This window comes from Rhinolophus hipposideros, assembly GCF_964194185.1.
Source record: "Rhinolophus hipposideros genome assembly, chromosome: 1".
NCBI classification, from domain to species: domain Eukaryota; kingdom Metazoa; phylum Chordata; class Mammalia; order Chiroptera; family Rhinolophidae; genus Rhinolophus; species Rhinolophus hipposideros.
This window is the reverse complement of record NC_138047.1, coordinates 44240600-44260046: the sequence shown is the minus strand read 5'-3', so window position 1 is coordinate 44260046 and position 19447 is coordinate 44240600. Positions and strand designations below refer to the sequence as shown.

Genomic DNA, 19447 nt, shown 5'->3' with positions numbered 1-19447 from the left:
TATCCTTTTCAAAAACAAATATATTAAAGGTTCTATCTTTCTTCCTCTGTTTAAAATTCTTTGAAGTTTGCCAGTTTTTCTTAGATTAATAATGTGTAATATATTGAATATAGGACTCAGTGTGGTATCCCCAGCATCTCCTTCTTGCATCCTATTTTCCTTACATTTTCAGTTTCAATTTTCTACCTTCTTTTAATTCATTGTACATGCTGGATCCCTCTTACCACATTTGCTCATGGTTTTCCCTCTATTCTTCTATCTCATTTCAATTGGTTATGCCCTGTTTATCCTAATAAATGTGGAACACTCAGAATATTCTCAATAAATACTTGACAAATTAATAACAGAATGAATTCATGAATGAAGAATGGATCAACATCTGAATTACTGGGGTGGAATAACGTATACTAAATTAGTAAGAGAATTTTAGGTATAGAAATGTTAGGTATAGACAATTTTAGGTATAGGTGACTGTTCACGGTAATCAATGAGTGTTACATATGGTGAATTTGAATCACCATGCTGATTCCTCAATGGGAACGATAATATTCTCTTCACAGACCTCAACATCAAATCAATCATATTAACACATTTTTTCTATCTGTTTTGATTCACCTCACATCAAATTACTTCTCTCTATCTTTATAATCATGGCTTAGTTCCAGACACTGTTCTTTTTCATCTTATTTCCAGAATGAATCCTCCTCTGATCTTCCTGCTTCTAGTCTTACAATTTTCTATTATGTTTTTCCCATTTTTTTCTAACTTTCAATCAGAGTGATCTTATTAAAACACAGAACATATTAAGTTACTTCCCTGTTTATATACCCTCAGTGCCTTTCCATCGTGTTCACAATAAAATCTGAAACTCCTAAGCATGGCCCCTCCTCTCAGTCTTCCCTAGGATACTCCCTCGATTCATTACCTTATATTGAAATTGCATTTTCTTGTCTGTCTTCCTCGCTAGTTTGTTGGATCTTTATGCTTATTCACCACAGACTGCAAAGAAACATGTCATGTTATTAGTGCTCCATAAACATTTACAAAATAGATTATTGATGAATTAATACATTGAAGATGTTTTAAAACAATAAAAAGCATTATTATGGAGCATTGGGGTTATTTATTGTTTCTTCAATTTTGTGACAAGTGAAGTTAACTCAACTGCTCTTTGCATAGAAATTGTATTGCTAGCCTTTATTGGTGACATATCCAGGACTAGGGAATTAATAATGAGTATAAATTTATGTTATTGATTACCCCATACCTATCTTTTGTCAAACGAGAAGCAATAAAGGATATTCTCTGCACCCTCAAATTAAGCTGAAATTAATTTGCATTGACTGCAGAATCCTGATGTTCTAATAACATGTTTTTACATAGTAATAGAATGACTTAGACATAGGAGTTACTCAGTAATCATGTACTGAATAAATAAGATCTAAAAGTGAATAAATAAGCTAATTAGGCTCTGTCTTAGATTTGTATATAAATCATCAGATGACTATCTTAAATTTTGAAAAAATGAGTCGCAAAATCATAATTTTTTTGTTAGTTTAGAATTTTGTATGATTATTTTTATTTGCTATGTTTCTCATTTACTATCCATCAAGTGTAATATGCCATCAACATTTTATAATTCATAACTTTTCCTTTATTTTTTGGAGATATTTGAACTTGAAGGAAAGGAGATAGTATTTAGTTGCTAAATCATTTAACAGTCTTAGCAAGAATTGTACAATTCTGTTAAACAATGAAAATAGAATTAATGGTCATGTATACATGGAATGGGCTGCTAGATTTGAAAAATGGTATTTTTTTTACTGCCTAATAATACAGTGGCATTGTTTTTTTCTTCAAAAGAAAGTATAGTCATATATAAATTATAGTCAATTTCCTGCTAGTAATACCAACTCAAAATAAAATATAGAGGAATTTGTGTCCCCAAATCTATGCTGAAAAACAACTGCAGAAAACATAACTTTGAAGTGTGTGATTACTTTGTGTCTTCTCTGTCATAACCCTTACCTTGGTCTTTGCATGTCTGCTGAAGTGACCAGACTGCATTGGAAAAATTTAGTATTCGGAGTTCAAGTCTGTAACGTTTTCCTAATCTTCAGCCTTCTTTCTTGGATTGCCATTACCATTTGATTTGAAATCTTGACATTTTTGACATTTGGTATACAAATATTCAATACTTTAAAGTTATCTTTTATACAATTAAATATTATCATGGTATAAACCCAACAAGAAATTTGAAAAACAGTACACTTGAAAGGGCTGAATTTATATTTATAGGTGAATTGAAAATTAATCATATGACAAAATATCCAAATAAAATTACTTTCCATTTTGAAGTATCACAATGTACAAGGACAGTTCCTAGTGTCCAGCCACCTACCACTCTTTAATTTTAAATTTTCATTAGCTAAAGAGTTACAAGATAAAACAGCAGTAATTCATTATTATTATAGATAAAAATATTAAAGCTATAGAGATAATCTCAGACTGATTCTAGTTAATATGGACTAATTTTAACAGGTGGCTATGAGAGTAATGGGTGGTCGGCAATGTAAAAGGATATGAATGAAATGAACAAACAAAAGGCTGATACACAGACAACAATATGTGAAAAGAATAGTATTAAACAGTAAAAATTAATATGTGAGAAACATTTATAATAATCAGATATTACTTGACAAAAATACAAAATCATTGATGGAATAAGGAAACAATAAAATTACTGCTTTATTTTCAGCTTCCAATTACTTTGGTAAAGCAAAAATGACTTTTGTGCAGTGGCTCTTGGATAAGGAAATATAAACAGATTTCTCAAACCAGAACAATAGAGAGATGAGGGTGTGGGGTGGGGAATGATGGAGGATATGAGGGGGAAATTTGCACCATATGCTGTAATTTGGATTTGGGTAGCTTTTTGGATGTCTTGGTAATAAACAGGATTTCTGCTTTTTGTCTTCTTGATGTGGGGTTTACATTTGGGGGATGGGGGAATCCTACTAGTTTAAGGAAATAACTGAAAGGCCTTCTGGTTTGAATATTTATTTTAATAAGAAGAAAGCCCATTTGGATGAGAAAGGTGAAGAAAAAAGCAAGTTTATGCTCCCCTGATGTGCTCTATGATCACGTCTGTCTTACCCAGCTCTAATTTTCTTTGATTTTAACTCATCTGTATGACCAGACATCTGTGAATATTTATGCCTTTTTTGGTTATGTGCTATCCCGTTCTGGCTATCCATCAAATCCAGAACAGACTTCCCAGCAATGTTTTGTACAAAATGTAGAGTAGAATGATAACTGATTAGCATTACGTGATAAATGGACATTCTTCAGCTGAAACTATAAAGTGCAAAACAGCTGAGACAACATATGAGCAGGAAATATAGTGCACAGTCTGTCTCTTGGTTCCTGTTCACACAGCTAATTTTTTACTGCTACAATTCAAAACTATGTACAGCTCAGGCACTGTATATTCTATCCAACAAATATAAAAAAAATGGGATAATGCCCTTTTGTCTGCACATATTTGGGAGGAGACATTTTGATGATGTATTACTAGGATATGTTTCTTAGTGGCAAATAGAAAACGGTAATAATCAGGGTTGCTGATTTCGACCCTTCTGCTAGATTCTTGAAGGACATAGGTCCCCACAAAGAAATGCTCTAGGACCAGCACTCATGGTATTTTATCCTCTCAACGCAGATTAACTTTTTGATGAATCACTGAAATGGCGAGGTAGGATTTACAAACCAAAAGCCCGCAAAGTAAATGAGCAAGTGAGAATGGATGGACTGAGGTGTGAACTCCGGCTCTATCAAAGAGTCAGCTACTCACCACCAACTAATTATTTCTGGGTACTAAGGAGCGCATCAGTGTTTCCAAACCTATAATTTGTCTAATGAAGTTAGAATCCATATTTATTAAATCATAAGTTTCTTAATTTAAAAAGTTTATATATATGTACACATATGTATATAACATATACATATGTGTATATGTATATATGTATATTTTTATATAAAAAGTTTATATTAAAAACATATATATATATTTTATTTTCTTTTAAACACAGTGAATGCTAAATGTCAACTGTTGAAGAGGTTTAATTCATAGGCTGTTGGTTTTTCATCTCTATATTAAATATTTACAAAAAGCTTGCAGTTATATAATACTAACAAGAGCTGATGGTTAAATATGCAGTTGAAAATATGCCAAGCAACTATCAAAGTTTAAGCATAAGTCTTACATTACATTGTATTTCTTACCAACTTTTTTGGTTGATTTATTAAATCATCATTGTACAATAGACCATTAAATCATCACTGTATGATAGACTATTAAATCAACTAGTAGTCTTTTAGTGTAATTTTCATCAATTAATACTTTATCAGTTCAGCTGGAAGAATCCTACTAGATTCTCTTATCCAATTCACTCACTGTATATGTGAAAAACAATTAGTCAACAATTAGGTGATGAGACCAAAGTATTACAGCAATTTGTAAAATGCAATTCTCTGAACTGAGGTGTTTCGCCCACATTTTCTTTCAGTGCCCTTTTTACTACATTGAGTTTATCTAATTGTAACAATGGGACCATGGCTAATATTATGATTTACTTAGCACCAACTGTTACATCAAACTTTTCTGTTTGTAATAATGAGAACAAAGGTTAAATTATGGTTTACTTAGCACCAACTGGGAAGAGGAGTTTTAAGCAAAGAGCCTAAAGCAATGTCAACAAGACTGTTTATATCTGAATGAAAGAACCCACTAGTTTTGAACACTTTAGGTCATTTCATTGTCAGCAAGTCCTAAGAGTTACAGGATTGTTCTTTGGTATGATAAATACATTTTTTTAAAAGCTTAATAAGCTGGCATTATTGTTAATTTATTTTAAGTTATTTTTTTTGTTGAAGATTATACAACTGAATTCCTTTCAGAACCATTAAACCTAAGAAATTTTAAATTCAAATATACAGGCTAACCTTTCTAGCTACTCCACACTAGAAATATTTCACAATTTAAAAAATTGGTGTGTGTAATTAATATTTCTTTTGCTTCAGAGGTTTACAAATCATATATGTCATCATAGTGGTCTATTCATTAATGCTATAATCTAATAACCATGGCAAACGTTTAACATTCCTAATTGTAATTCTTCATTGGACTCTGGGTGTTCATTTCCCTCCCATGGAGGGTAAATTAAAATTTGGATAATTACATATATTTCATCAGGAAATAATAGTTGTGTTTCTGTTTTGTTTTTTTTTTTTAATTATTTTCTGTGAAACATAATGCTAGTAGATTTTTATGCATGATGACTGTGGACTTGTATCTTCTAGTTGAATTATATACTTCTTTCAAATCATGACTTAATTTCAGGTAAAATTATGGTAGATTCTGTGCATACTCTTGTTTGTTTTGAGAACAATTTTCAATAGCATTTAAAATCTTTGCAATATTTTCTATTGAAATTTTGAAGATATATTTGAGTCTGACACTTGATCTTTTTAAAAAAAGCATATTTGAAAATGTGTTAATGTTTTCTTAAAATATTGTTTCCCCAAGTTCTTTCTTTTTATAGCCTAATGAGATGTTTAATTAAGCCCATTTATTTTCAGTTATAAAAAGAGTTAAGAAAATTTATTATTATGTACACTTTGAGTAAAAAATGTATTTTTGTGCACGGAATGATGACTGTGATCATACTTATATTTTGTCCTTTAAGATACCACTTGCCTTATGCTGCCCCAGGACTTCCCAGTCACCGTGGTTTAGACGTCTCACTTTATGTGCGATCTGTCTTCTGGCCCTAGCCTTACCTCTACCACATATTTTGTGCCCCGTTTCCAAAGATTACATAATCAATTTTTAATATTTTAATGACGGTAAGATATTAGGTCAAGGAAGCTTAATAGTGGACATTCACAAATAGTGCCCTAATTTAACATAGAAATCCAGTTTTATATCGCGGTTAACCTTGAAAGTCACTCCCAGGGCTGTTAGCTGCCAGACAATAAAATCCATCCTCTAACACTTTTGTAATATACTTGGTCACCAATATTAACTATTCCCTTATTTTGCCGTATGTTCTATATGCCAACCTGTTTTCAAAATCTTTGGCTGCTAATATCATGAGCACATTTAATGTCTTGGATCGTACTTTATCCCTTAAACCTCGGTTTTAGTACTGTTTCTCTTGTCTTCATACTTGGCTTTCCTCTTTTACTATAATTTGTCCTAGTTTATTTGAACCAAAGTAGGTTTGTGTTAAGCCAGAAAGATGGGGAAATAAATGCAATATTAAACTACCCAAAAACATTTTTAGAGAAATAGTACAGAAAATTAAATCATAGACTTCCAGTGCTGAAGTATTACTTTGATACTTAGAATATAAACAAGTATGAACGAGTCAACTCAACTACATTTAATGCCAAAGATTTATGTTGTTTTTATGGTGGCACAATAAATAAGTTGATTATTTCATGAAATGATTCCAGTGCCTTCCCCAGGGAAATGTAAGTAAAAATATTCCTAGAGGAGTGTATGCAATGTTAGTCATTTCTCTTCTAATATTATCTGTCTTGAGAGGCTCAAAACAATGTTCCCATGACATTTGGTAAGATTTCATTTTAGTGCTTAAACTGTCTCCATTTCTATTTCCAGAACTATGGTATTTTGGAATTTAGACTGTGTTACAGAGAAAACTATTAATGTTTTGTATGTAACGTTTTCAGATTTTATTTTTTTCTCCAATCCCAGTAAGTGATTTTTTCAACTAAACTACACAGTTAAATGTATAGCGGTGTAATAAGTAGATGTGCACTTCAAAGATACAGACAAAACAAAGTTTAGATATTCTCTGCATTCCATTCTCCCACATATTACCTGGGGCAGATGAGGTGAGAGGAGTAGCCTAAACATTGCTGTTGCATTAACTCATTCTTTCCTTATTATTTTCTATTATTTATAATGATCTCTATTGTTTAATACATTACATGTTATTTTCCACTTGGTTTGTACTCATATAAAAAATCAGTGCATAAACAACAAAGACACTTTTCATTGATGAACATGTATAGCTCGTCAGTAACGTGCAGGGACTAGTATATTCTGCAAATTGATGGAAGAGTAACCCAGTACATACTTATCTATGTATGTGAATGTGAGGTTGTGCCAAAATCAGTAAACTGAAACCTTCCAGATCATGTACACATAGTGAATAAGCATTGCTCAAAGACTGCCTTCTATTCAAGAAAGTCAAAGCTATTTCTGAGTTTCTGGAAAGCCACATACTGCTCCTTACCCTACTCCAACTATCCAGAGTTACTATTATTTTTGTTGTTGTTGTTTTTCCTTTTATTAGCATTTATTTGATGTTGAATTTACTCCCGGGCCATAAGTTTTTGTTTCTTCAGTTTCTTCTGGGAGATCTTCTTCTTCTGAGCAACCTCCTTTTCCGGTTTCGGAACAATCTGCTCTTTTTCAGTGAGGATCATCTCGATGTGGCAGGGGGAGCTCATGTACGGGTTAATCCGACCGTGAGCTCGGTAAATTCTGTGCAGCATCTTGGGAGCTTTGTTCACCTGAATGTGCTCAATGACCAGTGAGTCCACATCTAAGCCCTTAAGTTCAGCATTACTCTCTGCATTTTTAAGCATGTGCAGTAAAAATTCTGCACTCTTTTTGGGCCAACGACCCTGCGTCCAACCCCACTGTTTGGCCTGGGCACATCTCCCAACTCCACCCTTGTAACGACGGAATGGCACACATTGTTTTTGTAACGTGACATCCTTTAAATACTTGGTGGCTTTTCCGATACGCATCCCCTTGATGGCCTGGGCAGTTTCACGAGTGTTCTTACAATGAACCCGTAGGTTTGAACCTCTCGATTTACAGGATTTTGTGGGGTTCTCTGGGTCAAGCGAATAGCAACCATTTTCAGAGGTCCCCTCAGGCCGCTTTTGGGAAGCCAGAGTTACTATTATTTTTGTAATACCTGTTCAATGCTTGCAATTCTGTTGTTAGAATTTAATTTGTAATTTACAGTTTTTTTGGCCTATTGACAATAAGTTATTATTGGAAGATTAAGACCTCAAATGGTTAGTCATTCATGTAGATGAAAACAATCGAAGGCTTTTTTTTTTTTTTTTTTTTTAAGTAGGGAGCTTATGGATTCATTATGAGAGTTCTAGCAGTCTGACAAAAAAAGATGTTAAACATTTCTGTATATGTTTGCATAAACAGCAAGAAAAGAATGAAAGGATATACACCAGGCCCTTAATACCGGTCACCATGAAGTTGGGATTTGAACAGGATGACCGTGGAGAATAATGGATACATTATTTTGAAAATGTATACATTTTTGCAGTGTTTTACTTGTTATGATAAATATGCATTATTTTGTGTTAAATGTAAGAAGGAATGAAAACAAAAAAATAGAGTGGTGGGTAAGAGGGCCATTAAGTTGATTTTTACAGTTTTCATAATTTCATTCACAGCTACTCTGCGGATGCCATCAAATAAATTTAATGTGGCCCATTAATGAAGGTTTTGTGAATGTAGTATGTAGGTTGGAAGGTTCGGCTGTGATGATTCTCAAAACAGATGGCATTAAAAATTATTCTGGACCGCTGCTAGTTTACTTAATCTACTATCGCAGTTGCATATTATCATCTGGCATTAGATGAGCAACCTGTAGGAGGACCTAACTTCACTCTTGAACAAAAATAATGGAGCCTTGACCTGTAAACACTGTTATAACATCATTAAACTAGCAAAAAATAGGGGCCATGATAATATAATAGACTTGTGAAGGGGAGCAAAATTTTTACATAAACACCATTGGCACATCTATTGGTACCACCCTTTCTAGAAAATAGAGTCGTCTGCCATACAAATATTAAAGCCCTTGGCTCAAAAATCCCACTTCTGGAAGATCATTTAAATGAAGAAATCTACAGCAGAAAGAAAATATTTGCATACTGATGTTCTAATTTTAGCATTATATGTATTATGGAAATATTAACTTGATTAGTAATAGGGAATTTGTTAATTCCAGCACATTATAATTGTATGATAATAAAGATACATAAATTTTTGTTTACTATAATTGCACTTATATGAAAAAGAATAAAGATCAAAGGGAATGTTAAAATGAAAGTAATTGTGTTATGGTAATGGGATGATGAGTTATTGAATATTTTTGAGCATTTATAACTTTTTCCCCATGAAGGTAAAATATCACCTTGATATAGGAAGGAAATATCTCAAAGTAATTATGTAAGGAGTCCTATACATTTCACTATGAGGAAATAAGCTCTTTTTAAAAATTTATGAGCTGCCAAAAAACTTAACAATTAGCTTACTTTTAGAAATTCTTATTTTATAGGTTTGGGGTCATGCCCAATGTAGTAATTGGTTTGTTTTTTATTAGTATTATTACTTATTAATTTAAAATTTTACAATTCACTTGTATTATTTAAGTGTATAAGTATAGAGTGTTGACAAAATTGTACAACCATCACCATTTAACTCCAGAATATTTTTATTATACCACCCCCCAAAAAAACCCTCACATAATAGTAGTCAGTCCTCATTTGCCCCTTCCTTTTGCTCCTGACAACCTCTAATCTAATTTTCTTTCTCTATGGATTTGCCTATTCTGGACATTTCATATAAATAGAATCATCAATATGTGGTATTCTTGTCTGATTTTTTTCATTTAGCGTAATGTAGCAAATATCAGAACTTCACTCTTTTTTTAAGGCTGCATAAAATCCCATTGCATAGATATGCTACATTTCATTTATCTGTTCATCAATTGTTAGACATTTGTATTGTTTTCACTGTTTAGTTGTTATGGATAGTGATATTATGAACATTCATGTCTAAATTTTTGTGTGGGCATATGTTTTCAATTCTTTTGGGTATATGCCTTGGGTGGAATTGCTAGGTCATATGACAACTCTATGTTTAACGTTTTGAGAAACTGGCAAACTGCTTTCTAAAAGATCTGTAGCATTTTACATTCCCATCAGAAGTGTCTGAGGATTCCAATTTCTGCACATCCTTGCTAACACTTGTTATTATCTATATTATGACTCTAGTCATCGTAGTTGATATAAAGTAGTATCTCATTGTGGTTTCGATGTAAACTTCTCTAATGAATGACATTAAGCATCTTTTTATATGCTTATTGACCATTTGTTTATCTTCTTTGGAGAAATATCTAATTCAATGTCAGTTTTTAAATTTATTTGTACTTCATTGTTGAGTTACAATGGTTCTTTATATATTGTAGACTATTTTTTTAATCAGATACATAATTGAAAGTATGTTCTCCCTTTGATTGGGGTGTCATTTCAGTTGTTTTGTTCTCTTTTTTGTAATTGTTATGATGATAACAATATATAAATTTGTGTGTATAATAATTTCACTTCTATAGATAAAAATAAGTTGGAAGGATATGTTTTAATGAAAATTATATGGTAGGATGATAAGTAATTAAACACTTTTGTGCATAACAACTTTTTTGCTTATGATTAAAAAACAATAATATATGCATATGACAGAACTGAATATAAAAAAAGGAAGCACAAAAGTTTTAAACTTTTATGTAGTCCTATTTATCTATTTTATCTTTTGTTGCTTGTGCTTTTGGTGTCATATCTAGAAACCAGTATCTAATCCAAGATCATGAAGGTTTACCTTTTCATTTCCATCTAATAGTTTTATAGTTTTAGCTCTTATGTTTAGTCTTATGATCCTTTTTGCGTTGTTTTCATATAAGATATAAGGAAGAGATTCGACTTTATTATTTTGCAGATGGATATCCAGTTGTCACAGAACCATTTGCTGAAAAGACTGGTCTTTCTCTTTGAATTAGGTTGGGACCGTTGTCAAAATTAGTTGACAAAAACTTAAGGATTTATTTCTGGATATTCAATTTATTCCACTGGTCTATATGTTTATTGTTATGCCAGGACCACATTGTTCTTGATTATTGTGTCCCTGTAGTATGTTTTGAAAGGAGGAACAAATTTGTTTTTCTTTTTTCAAGATTGTTTTGAATATACTGTGTCCCTGGCATGAAATTTTGGGATCAGTTTGTCAATTTCTGCAAAAAAAGCAGCTGGAATATATTTTGGACCTGTACTGGATCAGCAGATCAATTTTGGGAGCATTGCCAACTGTATTAGTTCCCTGAGACTGCTTTACAAAGTACTGCAACCAAATGGGCCTAAACCACAGAAATTTATTTTCTCATACTTCTGGAAGCTAGAAGTGTGGGATCAAGGTGCCAGCAGATCTGGTTCCTTCTGAAGGCTATGAAGTAAAATCTGTTCCATGTCTCTCTCCTAATTTTTGGTGGTTTATTGGCAATTTTTGAGGTTCCTTGTTAATTTGCATTCTCCCTGTGTCTTCACAGTGTCTTCCCTCTATATGCATGTCTTTCTCTTCACATGGCATTCTTTTCATAAGGACAACCACATTTATTGGATTAGAAACCCATCCTATTCCAATGTAACCTCATCTTAATTTAACTGATTACATCTGCAATGACTCCAAGTCAGGTCCCATTCTGTGGTGTTATGGGTTAGGACTTCAATATAGAAATTGTGGGGGTAGACAATTCAAGCCATAATGCCAACTTAACAATATTTGGTCTCCTGATCCATGAACATGGAATATTTTTTCCGTTTACGTAGGTATTTATTATATCTCAATGATGTTTTGTAGTTTTCAATGTATAAGTTTTACGTTTCTTTTGTTGAATTTATTCCTAATTTTTAATTCTTCTGATGCTATTGTAAGTGGAATTTGTTTCTTAATTTTGATTTCAGATTGTTCATTGCTAGTATATAAAAATACAATTGATTTTTTTACGTATATCTACTAGTATCCTGCAACATTGCTCTACTTGTTTATTAGTTCTAACCGTTTTTGTGTGGATTCTTTAGGATTCTCAGTGCACAATATCCTGTCATCTGGGAATGGTGATAATTTTACTTCTTTGTTTTCAATATGGATTTCTTTTATTACTATTTATTTTTTGCCCAATTATCCTGGCTAAAACCTCTAATATAATGTCAAATAGAAGTTGTGAGAACAGATACCTTTGTCTTTCCTGATCATAGAAAGTTTGTAGTATTTCTTCATAAAAGTATGATGTTAGCTGTGAGTTTTTCCTTAGTGCTCTTTTATCAATCAGGTTGAGGAAGTTATCTTTTATCCTTAGTTTATTCAGTGATTTTATTGGGAAACGATGTTGGATTTTTTCAAACTATGTTTTTCTTTATCTATTGAGATGATCGTTTATTTTTCCTTCAGTTTAGTCACATAGAGTATAACAATGATTGATTTTGTGTGTGAAAAACCTTACATTCCTAGGATAAATCCTACTTGGCTATGGTGTAGAATCATTTTTATGTTGTTGGAATAAGGTTTGCTAGTATTTTGTTGAATATTTTCCAACCATATTCATAAGGGGTATTTCAAGAGGCCCTTAATTAACCTTTCCAAAAGTAACTCCTCAACACTGGCATATGGGTATTTTATGAGGTCCTTAGTTTTTTTTTTAGTGATAGTTTAATGAGCAAAGCTGATCATATCTATATGTCATAAATTTGAACTATTATTTATTAGGCAAGGACTACATTTCTTACTGAATCAGACAGACTTCTAGTGTTTTAGTATGACTTAGAACTGTTAAAATTTAGTTTTCTTCTTCATTCCGGAATAGGTCAAACATCTTTATCATGCTTCTCCTGTATTTCTGTCCTGTTATTTTATCTTTACTTTGGGTTTTCTTTCTCATTTCTGCCAGTCTCAGAAGTTAGAATATATTCTTATAGATCAGGGCCAACTTATTTTATTTTTGCTGGAGTAACCTAGCAATATTATTTTACTCATTACAAATTATTACTAAACTTGATCCTGCATGCCTTATACATAATTTCTAACATTCTGTTATGTTCAGGTTTGTTTTTCCAGAAAAGAAACTGTGAAAGAATCATTTAATGTTCTTCTGCGTTATTTATACTACTCACAGTGATGTTCCACATCAATCCAGTGTGTTCAGTGACAGAATAAAGCTCTAATTGTATTGAAACAATAAGTTTGGGGGTCATAAAAACTAATTTATTTCATAATATTTGCTTTGCATAAAAATGCTTTCTAATGGTTTTGCATCATGTTAAAATACTAGAAATCCTAATGCTTCAGTAAGAAATGTTGTCCTTGCTTAGTGAAGAACAAACCTATTTCCAGAATGTTAATATACAATATAATTTTGTTTATATTCTACTTACTTGCTTAGGTACTAAACCCCGAATAGGACAGCGATATTTAAATTAGAACTGTGAAAGCAAAATATGTCCTGGAAAAAAAGGACATGAGAAAAGAGAGAAATATGGTCGATATTTTTTCAAGGGTGAGGGGTGGAGAATTGAGTAGGGAGAGGTGGTGGCAGAGATTTTTGTTTGCTCCAACAGCATTATGCAGTAAAGTTGTGAAAAATGGTTCTGACTATTTTAATGCCGTTCTTGGGGCTGAAAGTTTCCTAGTGTTCTGTAAAAATATTCCCTATGGATACACAGATAAATAAATGCCATGGACATATATCTCATGGAAATATGGTACACCTTCAAAATGAAACACTGGATAAGCCTGTCTGATGGCACCACTTCAGTAAAGGGATTAAAACAAGGAATTTTGTCAGTGGAAAATAGAAGATGAAAGAATTGCCAATAACAACAGTAGTGAATCTGTAGGAAAACAACGGAAGGCTTAAGTCCGTTTCTTTTTTCTTTTCTTTCTTTCTTTTTTTTTTTTTTTTCTTTTCTTTTTTAAACTGGGGGTTTGCCAGCCAGGCCTCTTTCCTTTAAAGTATCTGCAAGTTACTGGTGGAGGAAGTCCTGGTGGAACAAGAAGAAGAGAGACTGGGAAACGCCTTTTACATACATATTTACTTACATGTTATTTTGTAGTTTCCATGGCTCATTTCATTTTTTTTCAGTTATTATTTTTATTCTATGGACTTCTTTTTTGCACCGTATTCTACTTCTGAAAATGCTCTTGTTAAGTCAACAATGATATCATCGTTCAATCCACACTTCACACTTTCCACTTTATCTTATTTAATCTCTGCCACATTTAAAATAGTTCATCCCTCTCTTGAAATTCTTTCCTTCCTTGGAAATTACTTCCTTTCAAGGCCATACTATTTCTCATTCTCTTCAGTCATCATTTGCAACTTTTTCTAAGATTCCTCCTGATTTCTCTTGTTTCACATTCTTTTGTTACTCACTGTTCCTTAATAATAGAGTACTAAAGAGTTGCAGCCTCGATCCTCTTCTCTAATTGTGAGTTCACCTGGCTAACTAAGGCAGATGACTCCCAAATTATAGTTCCTAGACTAAGAGTTTTTTTCTGAGCTCCATACTCATATTTCCAATAGTTTTTTTTTTTTTATTGTTTCTTCTCAATGATAAATTATATATCTAAAATTGAACCGATTTCTACATTACAAAGCTGCCTTTCTTCCTGTATTTGTTATTTTGTTTAATGGCCCTATGCTCTAAAAAAAAAAATCACCCAGACTACTTTCTTAGGAGCTGCTCTAGCCTATCGTCTACTACATACCACATACAATCGCTCACCAGGCCATGCTGAGTCTATCTTTTTAATACCTCTTAAGCCCATTGTCTTGTCTTCCCTTTTTCACTGCTATGGTTAAAATAAATTCCCTAGTAAATGGTGTTTTTGGTTTGGTTGGTTGGTTTGTTTATGGAATACAGAGAGTGAGAGTGAGAAGGAGTAAAGCAGTGGACACAATACCTAGCTGGCTGCCACTCAATGTGACTACTACACCTTAAGAAACCATCCTCTGAGAAATCCTTTGACACACATTTAAAGACTGGGAAGGGGAGAGGTTGAGGAAATGTTGGAATAATTTATCAATTTGTTCCTATCTCCTATTAGTCAAAGATTTTTCCAGACATTTTTACAGCCTCACACTTTTGGGTTCCATAATAGCAGGTATCAAGTGGGACCACAAAGGTAAACAGGAAAGCCTCAGGACTCAAGGCACAAGGCATATGACCCGAAATGGCCATGTGAGAAAGTGCTGTCAGATTGTAAATGTTTGAGGTCAGACAGAGCCATGCAGAAACAGTTGAAACTGAGAAGATCTGAAGAATTTCATCAGAGGTGTCTAACACACTTCCTGAGTCTTTTCTGTACCTCATCTAGTCTATTTTCTGCAATACCACTGGCTTGATCTTTTAAATTGCAAATCCTACCAATCCAGTCTTAAAGTTCTTCAGCAATTCCACAAAGCTCGTATGACAAATTTTAAAATTCTTAATATCAAATACAAGGGATTCATGACCCAATTCTTGCTTATCTTTGCAGCATTTACGATACCTATGAACATTTTTTCCTAGGAGACAAGCATAGAGAATGACCAATATTTTATGCCTGTTTGTTGACTTGGGGTTCCGTCTTCTCAGTATACTCTCCTATTCATCATTCATAGTGGCTCAAATGTCACTTTTTATGTAATACCTTCTCTCCCATCTCCTGATATAACAAAGTAGTTCTTTTCCTAAACTTCTCTAACTTCTGATTCATACTCAAATACTCGTTTATCACCAAACAAAATGGTTTAAGAATTAGTTTACACGTATAGGGTAGAGTTTGCTTTTTCTTCATCTTGATATTTCCTGGGATTAGCAAAAAACCTACAACTTATCAAAATGTACTTAATGAGGTAGGTTACACGAGTAAATAAATCTTATATTTGCCTCTTCCAAAATCATTTTATTTTGAATTTCAAAATCTGCAATAATTACCCTTTATCTTATATTCCATACATATTTATGTGTCTTTTTATGGTATCTGTTTTTTTTGTTTGTTTGTTTTCCAGTTGATCCATTTATATTCCAATGTTTTGCTTTTTCACTCAGATTTTAAATTTCTTCAGAATAAGATGTTTCTCTTACTCTTTGTGTTTTCCATAACACCATGCACAGAAAATAAGCTAAGTAGTGATTATTGAATTCATTCAACAAGTGAATGAATAAAATAAATATTTAATTTCCACTGGGAGTATTTTTCTTTTTTTTTTTCAAGAGCTTGAGGCTGATTTAAGGAACAATTATTTTTTAGTTCTTTCTTTTCTTGGTGATTTTGTTTTATTCTATATTTGTAAGTTGATGAAATTAGCTGTGCAACACTATGAGAAGTTTATTTTGCTCTCTATGAGGTTTTTAGGTGTTGAGAACATTTCAACCCTACATTAAGAGAACGGTGACAGTATTTTCATAACTCTGGGGTGAATCTAAAATTTTCAAGAATGTAAGTAATAATTAGTGAGAATTACTATTACAGAATTGTCGGATTGAACAACTATTGCTCAGGGATTTATTGTGTATAGTATCTGCACCATACATGAATGATAATTTCTCAATATTTTTGATATACTGAAGACAATATCATATTCTCTTTCCTAATCAATTTATAAAGAACTTTCATTATTTTCACTTCAATATGTAGAAGAATATGAAAAAAGTATCTTTAGAAAAACTATTATGTATCTAATATGTGATAGAGAAGCAGGAATAATTTAGGGAATTGGATAGTTCTACTTATATAGTGAGGCTACTGAATATGAATGTGTGTACTTTTAAAACCAATGTACTATCCATAGCAGCAAGAAAGATAGTTTGCAAGTTAGAGGAAATATCACACCTAAAGTAAAGTGCATGAGCCCTGAGATTAATGAAGCTATTGTCAATTATGTTTTTAAAATCATGTTAGAAACAAAATAATTTTTAAAGAAGACAATTTTGTCCTGTCTTTCTTGCTGCTATGCTACCTAAAATACAGAAGGTGCCAAAAACATGTATACACATTTTAAGAAAGGGAAATACTGTATTAAAATTGTAATATTCAGTATATATCTATAACAAAAGATGAATACACGTCACGTTTGACTTCTGCAATTACAAGAGGTGCTCAGAGTGGGTACCATCAGTGTAAGTTTAACAGTTTTTTCCTTTCTTAATATATGTATACATTTTTTTGGCACCCTCTGTATACCAAAAAAATAAGAAACTTTCTTTTCTACTTTATCTCTTTTGTTCACTCTTTTCCCATTGTCTTCTCTGAGAATAAGATTGATTTAGGGTAGCCTGGAGATAATGGGGAATGAAAGGCTATCAGAAAAAAAGAATTCTCTTTTGAAACCTGGATTTATTCCAATGTGTCCTGTTTATTTTATTTATTTACTTATCATTTTTATTACTAGCTAGTTATCATTAATTCATCATTATTATTTTTTTTGCTAACTTTTTGTATGCAGCAGGTATATCTTCTATTTATTTTCTTTAGAAGTCTTACTGTTTGGAATAAAGAAATTTGGGGGCCTGGAAGTCTATGTCAGTATTTTAATCAGGGAATAGGTAGTACTGACTTGGACAGCAGAAAGACTAATACAAAGTATTTTATTAAAAATTGTTTCTAGTTAATGTTGTAAGGGTATGCAAACTTATTTCCACCTCCACAACTACTAAACATTAGGAAGAAGAGCAGGAACTTTTACAGTCATATCCAGTGTACCAACTAAAAGACTTGTAGGTGTAATTAATAACCCTCACTGATGAAGAGGTCTATATTGCAATTTTAAAAGTATTGCTATCCAAATGGAAAATATGGATATGAAAAATAATTTAATAATAATGGTTTCATGTGAATGGTTAAATAAAATAAAAACAGATACGTATCAGGATGTGGGTGCATCTTATCCAACTACTGAAATGTGCTGAAAGAAATTAATTAAAAATACGTGCTTGAGAAGTCACGGAATTTACTTCAACTAGATTTGTTTCAAATAAGTAAGTAACTTACTTTTGAGATCAGGTGTAGAAATTAAAGAAAGGTGAATTACATGATTATTATTAAAAGAAACAAAATCAACTGACTTTAAAATAAGGAGATGAACCTGAATTATGTGAATGGGCCCAATGTGATCACATAAGCAGTTAAAAGCAGAAGAGAAAGGCCATCAGTCAGGGACAGGTGAAAAAAGGAATTTGGAGAGATCTGCGGCAAAAGAGGAACTCAATCAATTGCTGGAGGGGGATCACATGGAAAGTATGGGAGAACTGTGGGCAGCCTATAGGTGCAAACATCCACTCCCAGCTGCCAGCCAATAAAGAAACAGTCACAAGGAAATCGATTCTACCAAAACCTGAAAAAACTGAGAAGCGGTTCTTCCCAGAGCCTTCTAATAAGTCCAGTGGCCCATACATTAATTTCATTCTTCTGAAACTCGAAGCAGAGAAACCAGCGAAGCCAACCAGGACTCCTGACTTGCAGGAAGGTGGGATAATAAATTTGCTTACTTTAGCTGTTAAAAACAAACAAAAACAATTGTGAGAACTCCATTGTCTGATGCTCTGTGTCGATAATACATCCACTGGCACTTACATAGCTAATCCCTCTGAAACCTATTGTTTAGGAATGATTTCAAATAAAAGCACACAGGATAATAGGTGGAGACAGAATAGAATAATTAGTCTGAATATGAAGGAGTGGAAGGCTCATATTTTATACTTAAAGTTCTAAAGCTGTCTGGCATTAACTGCTATTGGATCATTACCTGAACAAGATGAGCCAGGTCTTCCTAATCCTGATGCACAACTGCCTGGAGTTCAGTTTTCTATTTACAAGAAAGCCTTTCTTATGAATCGTGGCTGCCTCTAATTTTATTCTGTAGCAAGCCTTTCTAATTTTTTACATTTTAAATTATTCTAAATTCTTTTTAATTAGCCTAATTAATTCTGTAAATAGTCTTTATATGAGCATAAACGAACCATTTATAAGCCATGTCATTTTTTTTTTCTTAGACACAACCATTAACGTGGCCCCAGAGCCATAGAATAGTCATCATTGCCTACTGACTTTGTGTAATTAAAGAAAATGTGATGATACCTACAGGATAGAAGTCAACCTGATTTTCTCTTTACTGATATTATATTACTTTACTAAATTTTATCATATTATTTTCAGAATTTTCCATTGTGGATAAATGTTACAATGAATGCCTTTGTGGAGACATTTGTCAGAATCTCTGATTGTTGCGTCTGCTAAGAGCACCCAAATATATAATTTTAACTGGGCTCTCCCATTGATAGACTCTTTTACCCAGATATCATATTGGCATATGCTCTAAAACATAAAATATACAGTAAAAATTTCTTAATTAAGTTTTCTTCCAAAGCTTTTTTTTTTCTTTTTTTTGCTTCAGTATACCTTCTCAGTAAACAGTAACACCATCTGCCTAATTACTTAAACCATAGGTATTTTTCCTTTTTCATTCATTCATATCTAACCCATTTCCTCTAATATATGTTGTATATG

General features: G+C 32.6%; 1 protein-coding gene across 1 annotated transcript; it reads right to left on the bottom strand.

The window, feature by feature from the left end:
- Nucleotides 1-7404: 7404 nt before the first annotated feature.
- LOC308496128 (large ribosomal subunit protein uL22-like) lies at nt 7405-7860 on the bottom strand (the record flags this gene model as incomplete). The annotated part of the gene is made up of 1 exon (XM_081044864.1): nt 7405-7860. Exon 1 carries the CDS (start codon nt 7843-7845, stop codon nt 7405-7407), a length of 441 nt encoding a protein of 146 aa, XP_080900990.1. The 5' UTR covers nt 7846-7860.
- Nucleotides 7861-19447: the final 11587 nt, after the last annotated feature.